At 37.4% G+C, this 15,653-nt stretch overlaps 1 protein-coding gene across 2 annotated transcripts in view; it reads right to left on the bottom strand.

Annotated features, from left to right (window-relative positions):
- The window catches only part of MEP1A (meprin A subunit alpha), a 39,544-nt gene extending 24,464 nt beyond the window's left edge, over positions 1-15,080 (bottom strand). The window contains exons 1-6 of one of the 2 annotated variants that reach the window (XM_003923084.4): positions 15,006-15,080; positions 14,897-14,921; positions 14,758-14,808; positions 8,152-8,192; positions 7,557-7,632; positions 2,723-2,840 (exon numbers count right to left, since the gene is read on the bottom strand). In XM_003923084.4, coding sequence (XP_003923133.3) covers positions 2,723-2,840; positions 7,557-7,632; positions 8,152-8,192; positions 14,758-14,808; positions 14,897-14,921; positions 15,006-15,074 — 380 coding nt within the window. In that variant the 5' untranslated portion in view covers positions 15,075-15,080. Of the gene's footprint in view, positions 1-2,722; positions 2,841-7,556; positions 7,633-8,151; positions 8,193-14,757; positions 14,809-14,896 lie in introns of both variants that reach the window. The other variant, XM_010333974.3, reaches the window with a different exon arrangement.
- Positions 15,081-15,653: the final 573 nt, after the last annotated feature.

Below are 15,653 nucleotides of genomic sequence, written 5' to 3'. Positions count from 1 at the left end.
AGCTCCTCGAACTAGTAAATAAATTCTGCAAAATTTCAGAATCCAAAATTGAGGTACACAAATCAGTAGGTCTGCTAAACACCAACAGTGCCAATTTGAGAATCAAATCAAGAACTCAACCCCTTTCACAAGAGCTGCAAAAAAACCCCAAAAAAAACAAAACAAAACAATAAACTTAGGAATATACCTAACAAAAGACTGAAAGACCTATACAAGGAAAACTACGTAACACTGCTGAAAGAAATAATAGATGACACAAACAAATGGAAACATATCCATCCAAAGCTCATGGATGGGTAGAATCAATATTGTGAAAATGACCACAATTGCCAAAAGCAGTCTACAAATTTAATACAATTCCCATGAAAATACCACCATTATTCTTCACAGATCTAGAAAAACAATCCCAAAATTCATGTGGAACCAAAAAGAGCCCACATGACCCAAGCAAAATTAAGCAAAAATCACAAATTTGGAGTCATCACATTACCCAACTTCAAAATATACTGTAAGGCCATAGTCACCAAACTAGGAGAGTACCGGTATAAAAATAGACAAGTAGACCAATGGAACAGAATAGAGAACCCAGAAATAAACCCAAATACCTACAGCCAAATGATCTTCAACAAAGCAAACAAAAATGTAAAGTGGGGAAACAACATCCTATTCAACAAACGGTGCTGGGAAAATTGGCAAGCCACACATAGAAGAATGAAACTGGATCCTCCTCTCTTACCCTATACAGAAATCAACTAAAGATGGATCAAAGATTTAAATCTAATACCTGAACCCATAAAGATTCTAGAAGGTAAAATTAGAAAAATCCATCTAGACATTGACTTAGGTAAAGACTTCATGACCAATAACCTGAAAGCAAATGCAACAAAAACAAAGATAAATGAATGGGATTTCATTAAACTAAAAAGCTTCTGCACAGCAAAAGAAATAACTGGCAGAGTTAACAGATAACCCACAGGGTGGAAGAAAATCTTCACAATGTATACATACAACAGGGGACTAATATCTAGAATCTACAAAGAACCCAAACAAATTATCAAGAAAAAAAAAACAAACAAATAATCCCATTGAAAAGTGGGCTAAGAACATGAATAGACAATTCTCAAAAGAAGATATACAAATGGCAAACAGACATAGGAAAAAACATTCAACATCACTAATTATCAGGGAAATGCAAATCAAAACTACAGTATGATACCACCTTACTCCTGCAAGAATGGCCGTAATCAAAAAAAAAATATATATATATATATATATATATATATATATATATATATATATATATATGCTAGTGTGGATGTAGTGAAAAGGAAACATTTTTACATTGTGGGTGGGAATGTAAACTAGTACAATGACTATGGAAAACAGTGTGGAGATTCCTTAAACAACTAAAAGTAGATCTACCAATTGATCCAGCGATCCCACTACTAGTTATCTATCCAGAGGAAAAGAAGACATTACACAAAAAAGGTATTTGCACACACATGTTTATAGGAGTACAATTTACAATTGAAAAAATATGGAACCAGCCCAAATGCGAATCAATCAAGTGGATAAAGAAAATATTATGTACATATATAATATATTATGTACGTGTGTGTGTGTATGTGTGTGTGTATTGCCTTTGTGTCCTCATAGCTTAGCTCCCACATATGAGTGAGAAGGTACAATGTTTGTTTTTCCATGTCTGAGTTATTTTACTCAGAATGCTCTCCAACTCCATCCAGGTTGCTGTGAATGCCATTATTTCGTTCCTTCATAGACACACACACACACACACATACACACACACATCATGTAATACTACTCGGCCATAAAAAGGAAGGAAATAGTGGCATTCACAGCAACCTGGTTGGAGTTGGAGACCATTATTCTAAGTGAAATAACTCACAAATGGGAAAACAATTTTATATTCTCACTCATATGTGGGAGCTAAGCTATGAGGACACAAAGGCAAAAGAATAATACAATGGACTTTAGTGACTCAGGGGAAAGGATGGGGTGAGGCAAGGGATAAAACACTACACTTTGGGTACAGTGGACACTTCTATGGTGATGGGTGCATCAAAATCTCAGAACTCACCACTGAGGAACATATTCATGTAACCAAAAATAAATAAATCACACTTGGTCATAACTGCACAACCACTGCAGGCAAGGCCTGGAGGCAGCGATGGGAACTGCAGTGTGAGGAAGGGAGGAAATACCCGCAAGTGGAGCTGAAGACACAAACATATAGGGTCACAGTAGTTGGTGGCTTTGCTTCCCGGTCTATTGGTTGACAGAAACACCATTGAAGAACAATGGCTTCTTTCTTGATATACCATTCAGTTCTTCTGAGAAATAAATCACTATGAAGAACAAATTGATATCTAGAACTTTTCAAAGAAGTTTAGCAACAGAGTACTACAATTTAGAACAGTACTCTTTAAAGGGTGAAGTTTATACTTCAATAAAGTTGACTTTTTAAAACATGACCTAAATCTAAAAATAGTATTGAAATGGATTTCTCTGAAGCCCAGACATATCCAAATAATTCATCCCGTAAGGAGTATGTTAAAAATGTTATATAACTTAAAGATTCAGAGTGAATAATTTGATTTTGCTTTCAGTTTTGATTTCTTCTTTTCCCCTTTGAAAGAGATATGCCACTTTTTATAAACCAAAGTATTCATGATTTTCACTATAAAAATTTCATACTAACCCATCAAATTGTTGAAATATGATATATGAGCTCTCTCCTTCATAGGGCTTGAAATCCACACAGGACTTAAGGCGGAACATTTCAAAGGCATACAGAATGGCTCCTTTAGCATTCAGCCCTGCAGAAATCAGTAAAAATATCAATGAACATTATTTAGACCTTGGATAATATCTATAACTTATAGTTTAGAGAAAACCATGCTACCACATGAAATCCACAGAGGTGCATTATAGATTTTTTGGTAATAAATAGATTTCCTAGTAACTAAAACTGCAAAATTGGTCGTGGGCATCTGTAAAATTAGTTGTGGACATAAACATTAAGTGCATACTTTAAATGCCCAATGCAGATATATCTATAAAGTAAGAATACACACGTGTATATGGCTAAATAATATAATAAAATAACTTCCACTCTTTCCCTTTCGCTTTCTCCCACTGAAGCAGAGATTTGGAGTCACATGGCAGAGCAGAAAACAGAAGTCATTTGTGAGTAGCTCTGGCTTTAGTTGATATAGATAAAGTATTTTAGAGTGAGGCGGTGAGAATAGTGTTCCTTACCCCTATCTAAAAAGATATTCTGTCTTTCTGGAGCAGAAAAGCAGAACTTAGAGAGATTTGTGGGTTCTGAAAGTGTAAGAAGCACATGTGGTATTTTACTCTGCTTCCCAGGAAGACGCCTGAGAGATGGCAAGACTAGATAGCTTATACTGCACAAAGCCTTAGAAAAGATTTCTGTATCCCAAGCTCAGTACCCAAGCAGCAGTGGACTTGAAGGAGCAGGAAAAATAGATGCTGATTAGTAACCTGTGGGGACCAATGACAAAAGATCAAATGCCTTTCCTTTCACCTAACATGCATGCACTTTGGCTCCGTTAGACAAAGATGGGGTAGAAAAGAAAGATGCTTCAGAGGAAATGAGATTATGTTTTATTTTGTGTGCATTTTTCCCTCCAATCAACTCACTAAAGATTAGAATCTAAGTTAAAAATTAAGATAAGTTATACAAAATTAAATTATATTTCTTGCACATTTGAATTTAGTTCTTTCTCTCAAGGAGTTTGTAATGATTGGCCAGGAAATTACATCATGTTTTTCTAGCCTTTATTTCATTTAATAAACTATCAAATTGGGATTCCACAGCCTAGGTGTCATAATATCATATCAAGATCATTAAAGAAACAGTCACTGGAGTAGTCAATAAACTAATTGTGGAAACAACACAGATAACAATAACAAGAGCATTCATTACATCTTCTGGGAGATTTTCATGCACTTTTACCTATTCTTACTTAGTTACTTCTGTAATATAACGAGCTCTACCCAAGATAACTGTGGTGTCACAAAAATGTAAGAAGAAAAGGTGTGGAAGGCTATGTGGCTTTTGTTATCCTCAATCCAAACGGTGGGATTTCTGAGAGTGGTTAATTTTAAAATCATACCTCTTCTTCCTTCTCCACACCTAAGTAAATTTTAAAGAGGGAACTAAGAACCTATGTAATAATTTTGTAAAAACTGCCTTAACATCATTGGGATGAATGGAAATAGAATCCATTTAAAGTCTTCCTCTTCTCCATGAAGGCAACCCTGAGTGCCCCTCCTCATGTGATTTTCTTATTTATTTATTTAATTTTCTCTCTCTTTCTTTCTTTTCGTTTCTTTCTTTCTTTCTTTCTTTTCTTTCTTTCTTTTTCTTCCTTCCTTCCTTCCTTTCTTTCTCTTTTTCTTTATTTCTTTTCCTTCCTTCTTTCTCTCTCTCTTCTTTTCTTTTCTCTTAGGAACAAGAATTACAAAAAGACAAAAAATGTACCATGATGTACCATGTTTATGGATTATAGGACTCAATATTTTTAAGATATTGGTTTTCTACAAATTTATACACAGAATCAACACATGTCTATCAAAATTCCAGCAGGCTTTTTAGAGAAATTGATTATAAAATACACATAAAAATGCAATAGATCTGGAGTAGGCTAAACTGTCTTGAAATTGGAGAGCAAAGCTGGAGCACTCACTTCAAGGTTAACTATAAAGCTAGAACAATGGACATAGTGATTTTGACATGATGGTAGATAAGTAGAATAAGATAAGAAAATAGAGATACCAGATCAAGAAACAAAGAGTCTTCGCAAACTTGGCAAACAAGAGTCTTGCAAAGAGTACTCAATGAGGAAAGCAAAGTTTTATAGCAAATGATGCTAGAACAACTGGGCTAATAAATTACCAATCAATCAATCTCAATCTCTTCATCCTGATGTACACAAAATTAGTTTGCAATCAATTATAGACAAAAATTGAAACTATACAACTTCAAAAAATATTGGAAAAATATCTTTGTGACTTGGTTTAAGTACAGATTTCTTAGAATATAAAAACACGAACCATAAGTTAAAAAATTGATAAATCACACTTTTTTGGCATTTAAAGCTTTCATGTTTCAAAATTCAATGCTTGAAAAACAAAAACAAATAAGTAACAGACTAACAGATAATATTTGTAATACATATATCTGACAAAGGGCTTTAGCCATAGCATATAAAATCTTGCAAATAATAAAAAGACAAACAATGTAATTTTTACAAATTGTGAAGGAGTTGGACACACTTTCATAAAAGAAGATAAAGAAATAGCCCATAGCATTCTAAAATGTGCTAAATATCACTAATCACTACAGAAATGCAAATTAAAATCATAGGGAGATACCATTTTACAACTGCTAAAATGGCTATAATTAAAAGATTAATACTGTCAATGTGAGGATGTGGAGCAAATGAAATGCTCATATATTTTCAGGAGGAATGTAAAATGGCACAGCCACTTTGGAAAACTATTTGGCGTTTTCTTACATAGTTATTCATATCATCAAGCAATTATGTTCCTAGTCATTTACCAAAGATAAATAAGAAATTTATTCACATAAACCTGTAAAAGAATGATCATAACAATTTTCTTCTTACTAGCCCTAACAGGAAAATGGACAATAATTTGCAGTATATTAATATAAAGAAATATTAATTAGTAGTTTAAAAAAAGGAATTAACTGTTGATCCACAACAATATGGAAGAACTTAAAAAACATAAGTCAAGGAAGCCAGACACCTAGTATTTATAAAATAAATACTGTGGCATATGAGCTCATATATCTGTTGTAAATCAGGCAGAACTATGGGAAAGAAATAGAATGGTGGTTGCCTCTTAGGGAGTGGAGATGGCTGCCTAGAAAGGAACTTTATGGAATGATGGAAGTGTGGATTATATAGGTATATGTGTTTGTCAAAAGCCTTATATATTGATTTGTGTATTTCACTCCATGTAAATTTAACTTGAGTAAAAAAAATTCTATACAAATACTGACTGAACTCTAGTTAGAAAGTTTGCTTTCACAATGGTCTGAGTCTGGGCATCTGAACTTTAACACTAAGATGACCTTCACGTGGTGTTGCTTGAGAGATACTGCTGTATCCTTACTACCTTTATCTTATGTCAGATCACTTGTCTCAAATTACTCTCAGTTATAATTTCTTACCTACCTTGCAACTATAGAGACCTTACTACTTAAGCTGTGGTCTGTGTGGGGACCAACAGCACCACCATCACTGGGGACTGCTGGATATGCAACATTTCACACACCAAACCTGACCTACTCTGTAGGTTCACAAGATCTTCCTATGAGTCCTATGCACATTAAAGTCTAAGAAGCACTGCCTTACACCTCCCAGAGACATGGTGAAGGTTACTTAAAATATTAGATAAAGGCACAGTGCCTGGCACATAATACAGTGGTGCAGATGAGACAACCAGGATAAGAAATAATTGTAATAGGAAAGAACCCCTTTTAAAAAGCTGATGTTTCTTAAACCATGTTCCATTAGGTATTGGTGTTCCATGAATTTGCAAGGCAAACACTGGATAAAATAACTCAATTTTCCAACTAATAACTGAGAACAACAGCATTTTTTTTAAATATCTAGCTGTTCTCCAGAAAAGAGATAAAAGGCAGCACTGATAAGAAGGATGGAAAATACTGAAACATAATCTACATTTCCTAAGAGAGGAGCTGCCTAGCAGCCCAACAAGATTAAGCAACCTTGTCCTGACTTCCCCTATTCACTCTAATCTTGTCTATCTGTCTAAGCAGGAGTGGTCTTGCAGGCATTGAGTCATCATGGCTGCTCAGCTGTCCATCAACTGCTTGAGGATCAGCCAGTGACTACATGCGGCTTATAATATTTATTTATTTCTACCAGTTGTTAGTTCTATACTCAATTTTAGCTAAAAGGTGAAGTGATTCCACCAGTTATTATTTCTAACAATGAGTAAAATGTAACATATTCAGATATTTTTCTTAAGAGAGAGAAAAGAGTAGACATTACTAACACCAAGAAAAAAGGATTATGAACATGCGAAATTTGGACTTTTTCATTTCTTTTTGTGGCATGTTTCTCCTGTAACAAAAAGAGAAGAAATTGATATGCTAAAAATAGTGTACTCCCACTACATTTAGATTTACCTAAACAAAGTACAAACTTTTCATTGCTCTGTTGCAAAGTATGTTTCATTGGGTTTTTGCTCTTTTATATTGTTCCTGGTTATATTAATACTTTAATGTGTATGGCATTTTAAAAGTTATTTTTGGATAGTGTATATCTCAGACTAGTTAAGCAACACTGGTTTTGATGTAATGTCATGTCTTTCTCCCCATGAGATAAAGATTCATCAGGACTTGAAAATCCTCTGGTTTTCCTTGTGTTTACTCCCAATGTGAAACCCATGAATAGGCTAACGGGGAAAGAGAGTTAAACTGAAACCCCCTAATTAAGAACAATTAATATTACCCAAATTATCAGCCAAAATGTAAGGAATGGGGAATGTCCACCTGCTGTTTGGGTCTCTCAGGCCATTTCTGGAGTTCTGTGAAAACAAAGGTAAAAATGAGTGGGAAGTCCAGTCCTCAAGGTCACCTTGACCCCCTCCTTCACTAAACTCTCACACAGCAAATAGTCTATCATGCAATTCAAACAGTTTAGTGGCAATTTGTCTTCTGATTATGGAAGCAATAGAAGTTCTTGAGAGATAATTTGGAAAAATCAGAGAAATTATTAAGAACAAAATTAAGGGGGCCTGAAATCTCAAAAAACTGAGATAGCTGTTACAGATGTGTTGGTGCATTATCTTCCCTCTCATTCTTCATTTATTAGGAAAATTGGATAGATAACCCATTTAATTATTTTAGACTCTTTTGTGCTGTTTGCTTATTTTCCCTCTGTTTTTGTGGAACTATAGTGGAACTCCTCACTGGAACAGATTATAGATGAGATTTCTCTTATCTCCTCCACAGTGCCCATCCCAGGGCTGGCCACAGAACAGCAGCTCACACCCAGTCATACTGCCTCTCCTGAGGAATTTATTGCATCATTTAAAGATACTCACCTGCAAGAGGATGTCCCCTTGAAAGAGATCCAAGCCTGCAGCTAGAAGTTAAAAATGTTTTTAAAAAGAATATTTGAGTAAACATTATTAAAAGGCATCTTTCGTAATAAAATCTTTGCCATTATAAGTCTTTGAATATTAATCTTTATGTGGCAAAACTCTTTTTGAAACAATGCAAAAATTCCAATTGAGCAAATGTGAATGACCGATGAGTATCACATCTTGTCATAGCCTCTGTTTTCAATTTTGGAACAAGAAATCTTGTCTAAGAATCTTAGAAGTAAGAAATAAGTTAGAAGAGATTTTACTGATCACTGACTATAAAAAAAGGATTAGAGGCAGTGCTATTAAGGAGGATGAAAAATATTGAGAGAATGGCTGGGGGTGGTGGCTCACACCTGTTATCCCAGCACTTTGGGAGGCTGAGAAAGGTGGATCACCTGAGGTCAGTGTTGGGATTCACTCAGGGTGGCTGGCAAAATATTAGGGAAATTTTGGATTTTTATTTGGTTATTTATAATCTTTTAATATAAGATTATAGTCTCAAATCTTTCAGAAGGCCAAAAGGTTTTAATGGGACAGATTAAAGACAGCCAGTTCTTACATCAGAACTTTAAGTCATAGGGAAAGGGTTAGAATAGTAGAAGCTTCTACAGTTAAGTCTGTTTACCCCACATTCCTTTGTCTCCATTTACTCATGTAAACTTTGTGCTGAATGGTCCTCTCAGGGGGAGTTCAAAGGGAAATTACCCATTAATAGTATGTATTCTAGGACCTGGAACCAACACCTTTTATCATTAGCAAAACCACTCTTTTAACCATGTTAATTATCCACAAGAATGTTGACTTAGAACTTCTATCATTAAACCTATACTAAATAAATGCAAGGAGGAACAAAGAGTCATGGTTGGTTAGCTACAATCACCCTCTAAAAACAGTTGACAACCATCCCAAGCCCACTCACATCACTGTACTGGGTGTGAGAGTGTATTTCATTCATCGGTTGCTAAGTCAAGGTCTATAAAACAAATCTCTGCATGTAGTAATCAAGGTCTCAAGTAGTAACACTCATCACAGCTGGTGCCCGAACAGAGACATCAACGTGACTGACACCACAGCCAGTGCCCCACTCTGAGGAGATCTGACCAAGACAACATTATAGCAGGTGCCCAAACATGGAGCAAACCTATATGATCATTGCTGCAAAAAAAAAAAAAAAAAAAAAAAAAAAAAAAAAAAAAAGCGGTGGACCCCTAGAAAACCAGAAGGAAGAAAACTACACAGTCAAGTAAAGTAATCAGTAAGTCATTGGTACCCACTTAAGCAGCTTTGGAGGGTTAACTTTTAGCCTGCCTGGTAATTAAAAATCAGCAAGGCAATCAAATACATGAACCCATTTCTTTAGCACTTATAAAGAACTCAAAAAAAGTATAAAGGAAAATGGAGCTGCTAGCCCATTAAAAAGGAATGATTGAGGTTTTAGCAGACTACTTCCAAATAACCCCATGGGATTGGTTAACGCTAGCTAAAATCACTTTGGAGCCCAGCCGATGCCTCCTCTGAAGAGCAAAATGCGAGTTGTGTGAATAACAAGCCAAAAGGAATCAGGCAGCAGGGCAAGATACAACAGCTGCCATGCTCCAGGGGAAGAGGCCCCATGCCAAGGCATCACAACAGCTAGATTTTGACTCCTAGGCCATAATCAAGTATTGTCATATGCCCTCAAGGCCTAGGACTGAATTCCAGAAAGTGGACCTCAGCTCTTTTGTAAATGCTCACCAAGGGCCTCAGGAGTCATTTGTTGAATTTATTGATTAGTTAACCCAGGCAATTAAAATGCAAATTAGTCATGACCAGGTTGTGGATATTTTATTGTTGCAATTGGCTTATAAAAACACTAATGTAGATTGCCAGCAAGCAATGTAGGCAGTCAGAGGAAAGGCAGCCACAATCAGGGAACTTACAAAAGCGTGCCAACTAGTAGAAACAGAGACATAGAAAGCCAAAATACTGGCTATGGCATTAAGGCCTCCTAGAATGAAAAGGGAGAGGAATTCTAATTGTTTTCTATGGGGAAAGCCAGTTATATGAAAAGACACTTCCCAAAGAATAGAGACCAAGGTTAATCAAGGAAAGAATTTCCTTTTATATGTCCCCTATGTAGAAAGGGGAAGCATTAGGCAAATCAATGCTATCTAAATTTAATAAAAACGGCAACCCCATAGGTCAAACTAAGGCAATGCTAGCAGCTTTCCTCAGCCAAATGGAAAGCCCAGGGTCCTCTCTTTCAAAGCAGCCACCACTAGGAGCACAGAGCTAAGCTTACTCTGCCCAAACAAATTAGTCTTAAAAGAAGGAGATGACCCCAAAAGAGTTGCTACAGGGAGGTCAGGAGTTTGAGACCAGCCTGGCCAATGTGGTGAAATCGCATCTCCATTTAAAGTACAAAAATTAGCTGAATGTGGTAGTGTGTGCCTGTAGTCCCAGCTACTCAAAAGGCTGAGGCAGGAGAATTGCTTGAATCCTGGAGGCAGAGGTTGCGGTGAGCTGAGATCAAACCACTGCACTCTAGCCTGGGTGACAGAGCCAGACTCCATCTGAGGAAAAGAAAAAAAAAAAAAAAAAAAAAGAAAAGAAAAAGAGAAATGGAGAAAGAAATAGAGTCCAGAGACATGAAGTGATGTGCTATGTAATCCAGCGGCAAAGTGAGCATCAAAACTCCTGCCTTCCCATTCAGGGCTCTTTCTGCCACTGTACCATTCTGCCTCTTGTCCCAAGGTAAATAAGAGTGTTTTGCTCTTTCCCATGAAAAAAATGATACCCTCTAAAACCAAGCTCAAGGTGCTTTCCACATCCTAAGGAAGGCCAGGAGAATGTAGAAAGATTCATTCAAAACCATATCTCCAAACATCTGTTCTCAGGTGCTTAGCAGAATATACTCTCTCACTGCTGGTATTGCTTAATCCTGGTCTCATTGTGTTTCAGTAAGCAAGATTCTTAAAAGGGAAGATCTTTGTGAGAAAATTTCTCAAGCATTAAAAGATCATCCCTTGTCAACTCTCACATGACAAGCAACATTTTCTGTAAAATGCAGCAACTTCAGACAGAATCACTGGATTGAACTTCATTCTGAGACTAGCTCTGACTTACAAGCTGAGAAACCAAGGCAGAGATTAATCACCACAGCCTCAGAAGGCAACAGAGGCCCCATTTGGCAAAGCCTGTGGCTCCTTCAGGAACCGGCTCCATTTCTGCATAGGACACCAAGGACGTGTTAGGTATTAGTAGGCATCATGATTCTACTTGCTAATGACTAACTAGGGCTATCCCCACATCACTGCCTTCCTCATGCACACATTTCCTAGAGTGCTTAACCTCCTTAACCCTGACCTGTTCCTATGGTAGCAGTACAATTAAACAACCACAAACAGTACTGACATCACTGCCTCACTGTCAGTAGGACCCAGATTTGAATCATCTTTGAAATAGAGGGACTGTTCTGGTTCACCTATTTTATTGAGATTTGTCCTATGCAAAAATCTGTGTTTCCTGACACCTGGCCTGGATTATAATGGGATTGAGGGAGCTCTTCCAGAGTGAAGTGAACAAGCCCACTCAGACTTTGGCCCCAGTAGTCGGTCAGAATGGATGGGGTCACTGGGGACAGGGAGAACTTCCCAAAGAAATGTACGTCCAGTGAAAGCAAGCCTCAATCTGTTCATTACCCAGTGTGTTCATGTAGTGCACACTTATTAAATGCCTAATGTGTCTTAAGCATTTTTCTAGATGCTGAGGATATAGCAGAGAATAAAACAAAGTCCTTAAGAGGAGATGGCACTCTTGATTGGGGGAAGAGGGAGACATACAAATAAGCAAGTAACTGTAAAGTATGACAAACGGCAAAAAGTACAATAAAAAAGAAACATACCAAAGGTAAGTTGGGAAAGTGCTGAGGTGCGATAGGTTTGCTATTTTATTAAAGAGTGGTCAGAGAAGGCCTCCCAAAGTGGTGGCATTTTAGCAGAAATATGTTGAAGTGAGGGAATGAAAGAAGAGTAGTGGAGGTAGAGGCAACAGCAGATAGAAAGGTCCTGTGGCAGTAAAGCCTTGATGTCTTAGGGCAGTGATCCTAAACTTTAGCGTCAGAGTCCCCTGTAGGGCTTGATCAACACAGCTTGATGAGCCCCTACCCTTGAACTTCTGGTTCATTAAGTCTGGGGCAGAGCCTGAGAATGTTCATTCCTAACAAGTTTCCTGATGATGCCAATGCTGCTGGCTGGGGGACAACACATTGAAAACCACTTTTGTAGATGAGTAGCTGTGCAGTCAGGGTGGCTGGAGAGCTCAAGTAGGAATGGGAAGAGTAGTCACAAATGAGGTCGGAGACGCAGCCAGGGGCAGATTGACTCACTCTAATGTGCATAGAAACCACTAGAGGTCTGTCAAAATGGAGATGCTAATTTGGTAGGTCTGGGGTGGATCCCCAAATGATGCATTTCTAAGAGAAAGTTCTTGACACAGGTCACACTTTGGGAATCAAGGCTTGAGGGCCTTTACTTTGTGTTGGAGAAGAAGTCATTAGAAAGTTGGAGCAGAGAAATGACATAATCTGAGGGAGACTAAAAGGAGAGCTCCATGCCGTGCAGAAAGGGAAGCACAGTTATGAGGCCCCTCAAAGGACCAAGATAGACATGAGGTGGCTGACCAAGGTGGGGGCAGTAAAAGTGCTGAAAAGTCTCAACTGTGATATTATTTCAAAGTAGATCCAGATGGTGTAGGGTGACTCACACTGGTAATGCCGGCACTTTGGGAGGCCGAGGTGGGCAGATCACAAGGTCATAAGTTCAAGACCAGCCTAGCCAACATGGAGAAACCCCATCTCTACCCAAAATACAAAAATTAGCCTGGCATGGTAGTGGGACCTGTAATCCCAGCTACTAGGAAGGCTGAGGCAGAAGAATTGCTTGAACCTGGGAGGCGGAGGTTGCAGTGAGCCAAGAAAGTGCCACCGAACTCCAGCCTGGGCAACAGAGCAAGACTCCATCTGAGAAAAAAAAAAGTAATTCTAATCTAATAGTATTTTCTGACAGATTGTGCATAAGGTGTGTGAGAAAGACAAGAGTTAGGGGCAACTCTAAGATTCTGAGCCTAAAATCTAGAAGGAGTGAGTTGCATTTAGCAGGTCTTGGGGCGGAGGAAAAGAAACGTTAAGTCAACTTTGTGAGGTGAGAAGAAGATGGTGAAAGGTGGCAATTTTCTCCATATGCTTTTTCCAGTCAGTTTATGGTGTTAGAACCTGGCCATATGGCTAGCCCAATCAATCTGGTGGCTTGGTTGAAATGGCTGAAAAAGGAAATACACATGGTGATGAGATTTCTTCAGTGGGGTCAAGGTTCAGAGTTGGCAGTGGGCCTAAAGAATACAAAATGGCAAAGAAGTGAAGAATGAATTTTTATTAGATAAATAAGGATGACATTAGAAAAGCCCTAATTCTAATTCCAGCCCTGTTGTAAAAATACAGCAGATTCTCTGAACTGTTTACAAAATGGCTGACTCTACAGAGAGATATTTTAGTGCCTGCTCTGAAGTCTTGGGACCCATTTCTGCTTTCACCCATTTACTTTCCTAAACTATTTCTACTCTGCCTATTCAGTCATTCTCCAGCTATTTCAATTAAATATCAACTAACTGGCTTCTTTGTGAGCGAGACAAAGCCAGAAACATTGACCATTAGGCATGAGAATTTTAGTTTTGTAGTCTTCTTCAGGTGGCACTGAGCTATTAAGGTATGGGCTGCAAGATCTGGAAGGGAGCCTTCCACTGCTACCTAGGATCTTGAGCAAGTTACTATAATCATGAGAAGCCACCTGTCTCTTCCCAAAAAATGAAAACAGCACTTACTCCACGACAAGACTGGACACATCACTATGCAATTGGATATAAAGGCTTTTTGTAAACTGAAGGTAAATGTGATCATGAATACCTCTGCTTCCACAAATCCTGACCAAAGACACTAGGAATTCAGAGGCTTCTCTCTCATTCCAGAAGCAGGACAACAGAGAGAAAAGATAGATGATGACTCAGCTTCTTTCTCCTCTCAATAATGAGTGAGAGTGATGAATTTCTTCAAGAAATATGTTTATGAACAAGTATCTAAGTGGAGACTTCTTTACACTGACCTCTAAGTCTCAACCAAAGAGTTGTTAGTGAATATGATGGGTCAGTGGAGGGGTTGGGTTTTGTTTCCCCACTGAATATAACCAGAGGCTTATTCTTGTCTTTTTCTTTAATGATCAAAATAATTATCTATTTGCTTTCCTTTTTTTCCAAAAACAAATTCGAAAAAATAAAATGTTTAAAAGAAAAACTTGTTATGTGTTTCTAGATCCATTGAGGACTCCCTAGCTCTCCTAGAAAGTCTGGTCTAACTATCTTCTCTTTCCACATTTTTATCTTTCAGAAAATGCAACTTCTCACAAAGCACCAATAAATATTTCTTCCCAAAAGAATCACAATACAGTATTATGAAGAAAAGAGCTTTTCAGTAATCCCATCATTGGGTTTTAAATAATTTCAAGACTTTAATAATGCAAAAATTGAACTCACCTAAATTGATTTCTGAAATGTCCTTCTGTTCACCAAAATCTGCTTTGTGTACTGATAAAAGTGAGAAAAAAATTATTATTAGTCTTGCTAAATGAAAAAAGTTCAAAAACACTCTCTGTGCATTTGAACTAATTCTTACCATTTTCTTTAGGAAGATAATTAATCTGCAAAAAATAAATATACAGAAAATGGGTAATGTATACTAGAATTAATATTTCTAAATATTCAAAAAACAGGACTCTACTTACCGATACAGCTGCTATGTGGGCAAAAAACAAGGTAAAAGAGAGAATGCAAGTGGATATAGTCCAAGCCATTCCTGCGATGAGCTGCTTTTAGTAAAGACAGCTTGCCGTAAATGCTGTTTAGACTTTACCCGGATTATCATATTAGAAACTTTGACCCTTCCATATGTACTGTAGAGATTACAAAATATAGTCAAAGATAACATCGTTGACTCTTTTGAGGACAGATAATAAGTTGACCTTAAATACTTAGGCTCCAAAGACTGGGAAAAGTTTGAAAAATTAATACTGAAATGAGCATATAAGAACTAATAACATTCCTATAGGGCAGCCATAGTCATTCTTATAACAGAAGATCCTCTTAACAATAAAAATAATTTATAAAATAATTAAGTTTTAACTCTAATAAAATATAAATTAAAAAAATTTTAAATTTTACTTTAGGTTTTGGGGTACATGTGCAGATTGTGCAGGATTGTTGCATAGGTACATACATGGCAAGGTGGTTTGCTGCCTTCATCCCCCCCATCACCTCTATCTAGTATTTCTCTCCTCATTATCCCTCCCCACCCTCCTCACCCCTGATGTCCCTCTCCTAGCCCCCACCTACTGACCACAGTGAGTGATGCTCCCCTCCCTGTGTCCAGGTGT

The sequence above is a fragment of the Saimiri boliviensis genome, chromosome 4, assembly GCF_048565385.1.
Source record: "Saimiri boliviensis isolate mSaiBol1 chromosome 4, mSaiBol1.pri, whole genome shotgun sequence".
In the NCBI taxonomy this organism is placed as follows: Eukaryota; Metazoa; Chordata; class Mammalia; order Primates; family Cebidae; genus Saimiri; species Saimiri boliviensis.
Note: the sequence above shows the minus strand (reverse complement) of the source record. Positions and strands in the feature narration are given on the sequence as shown.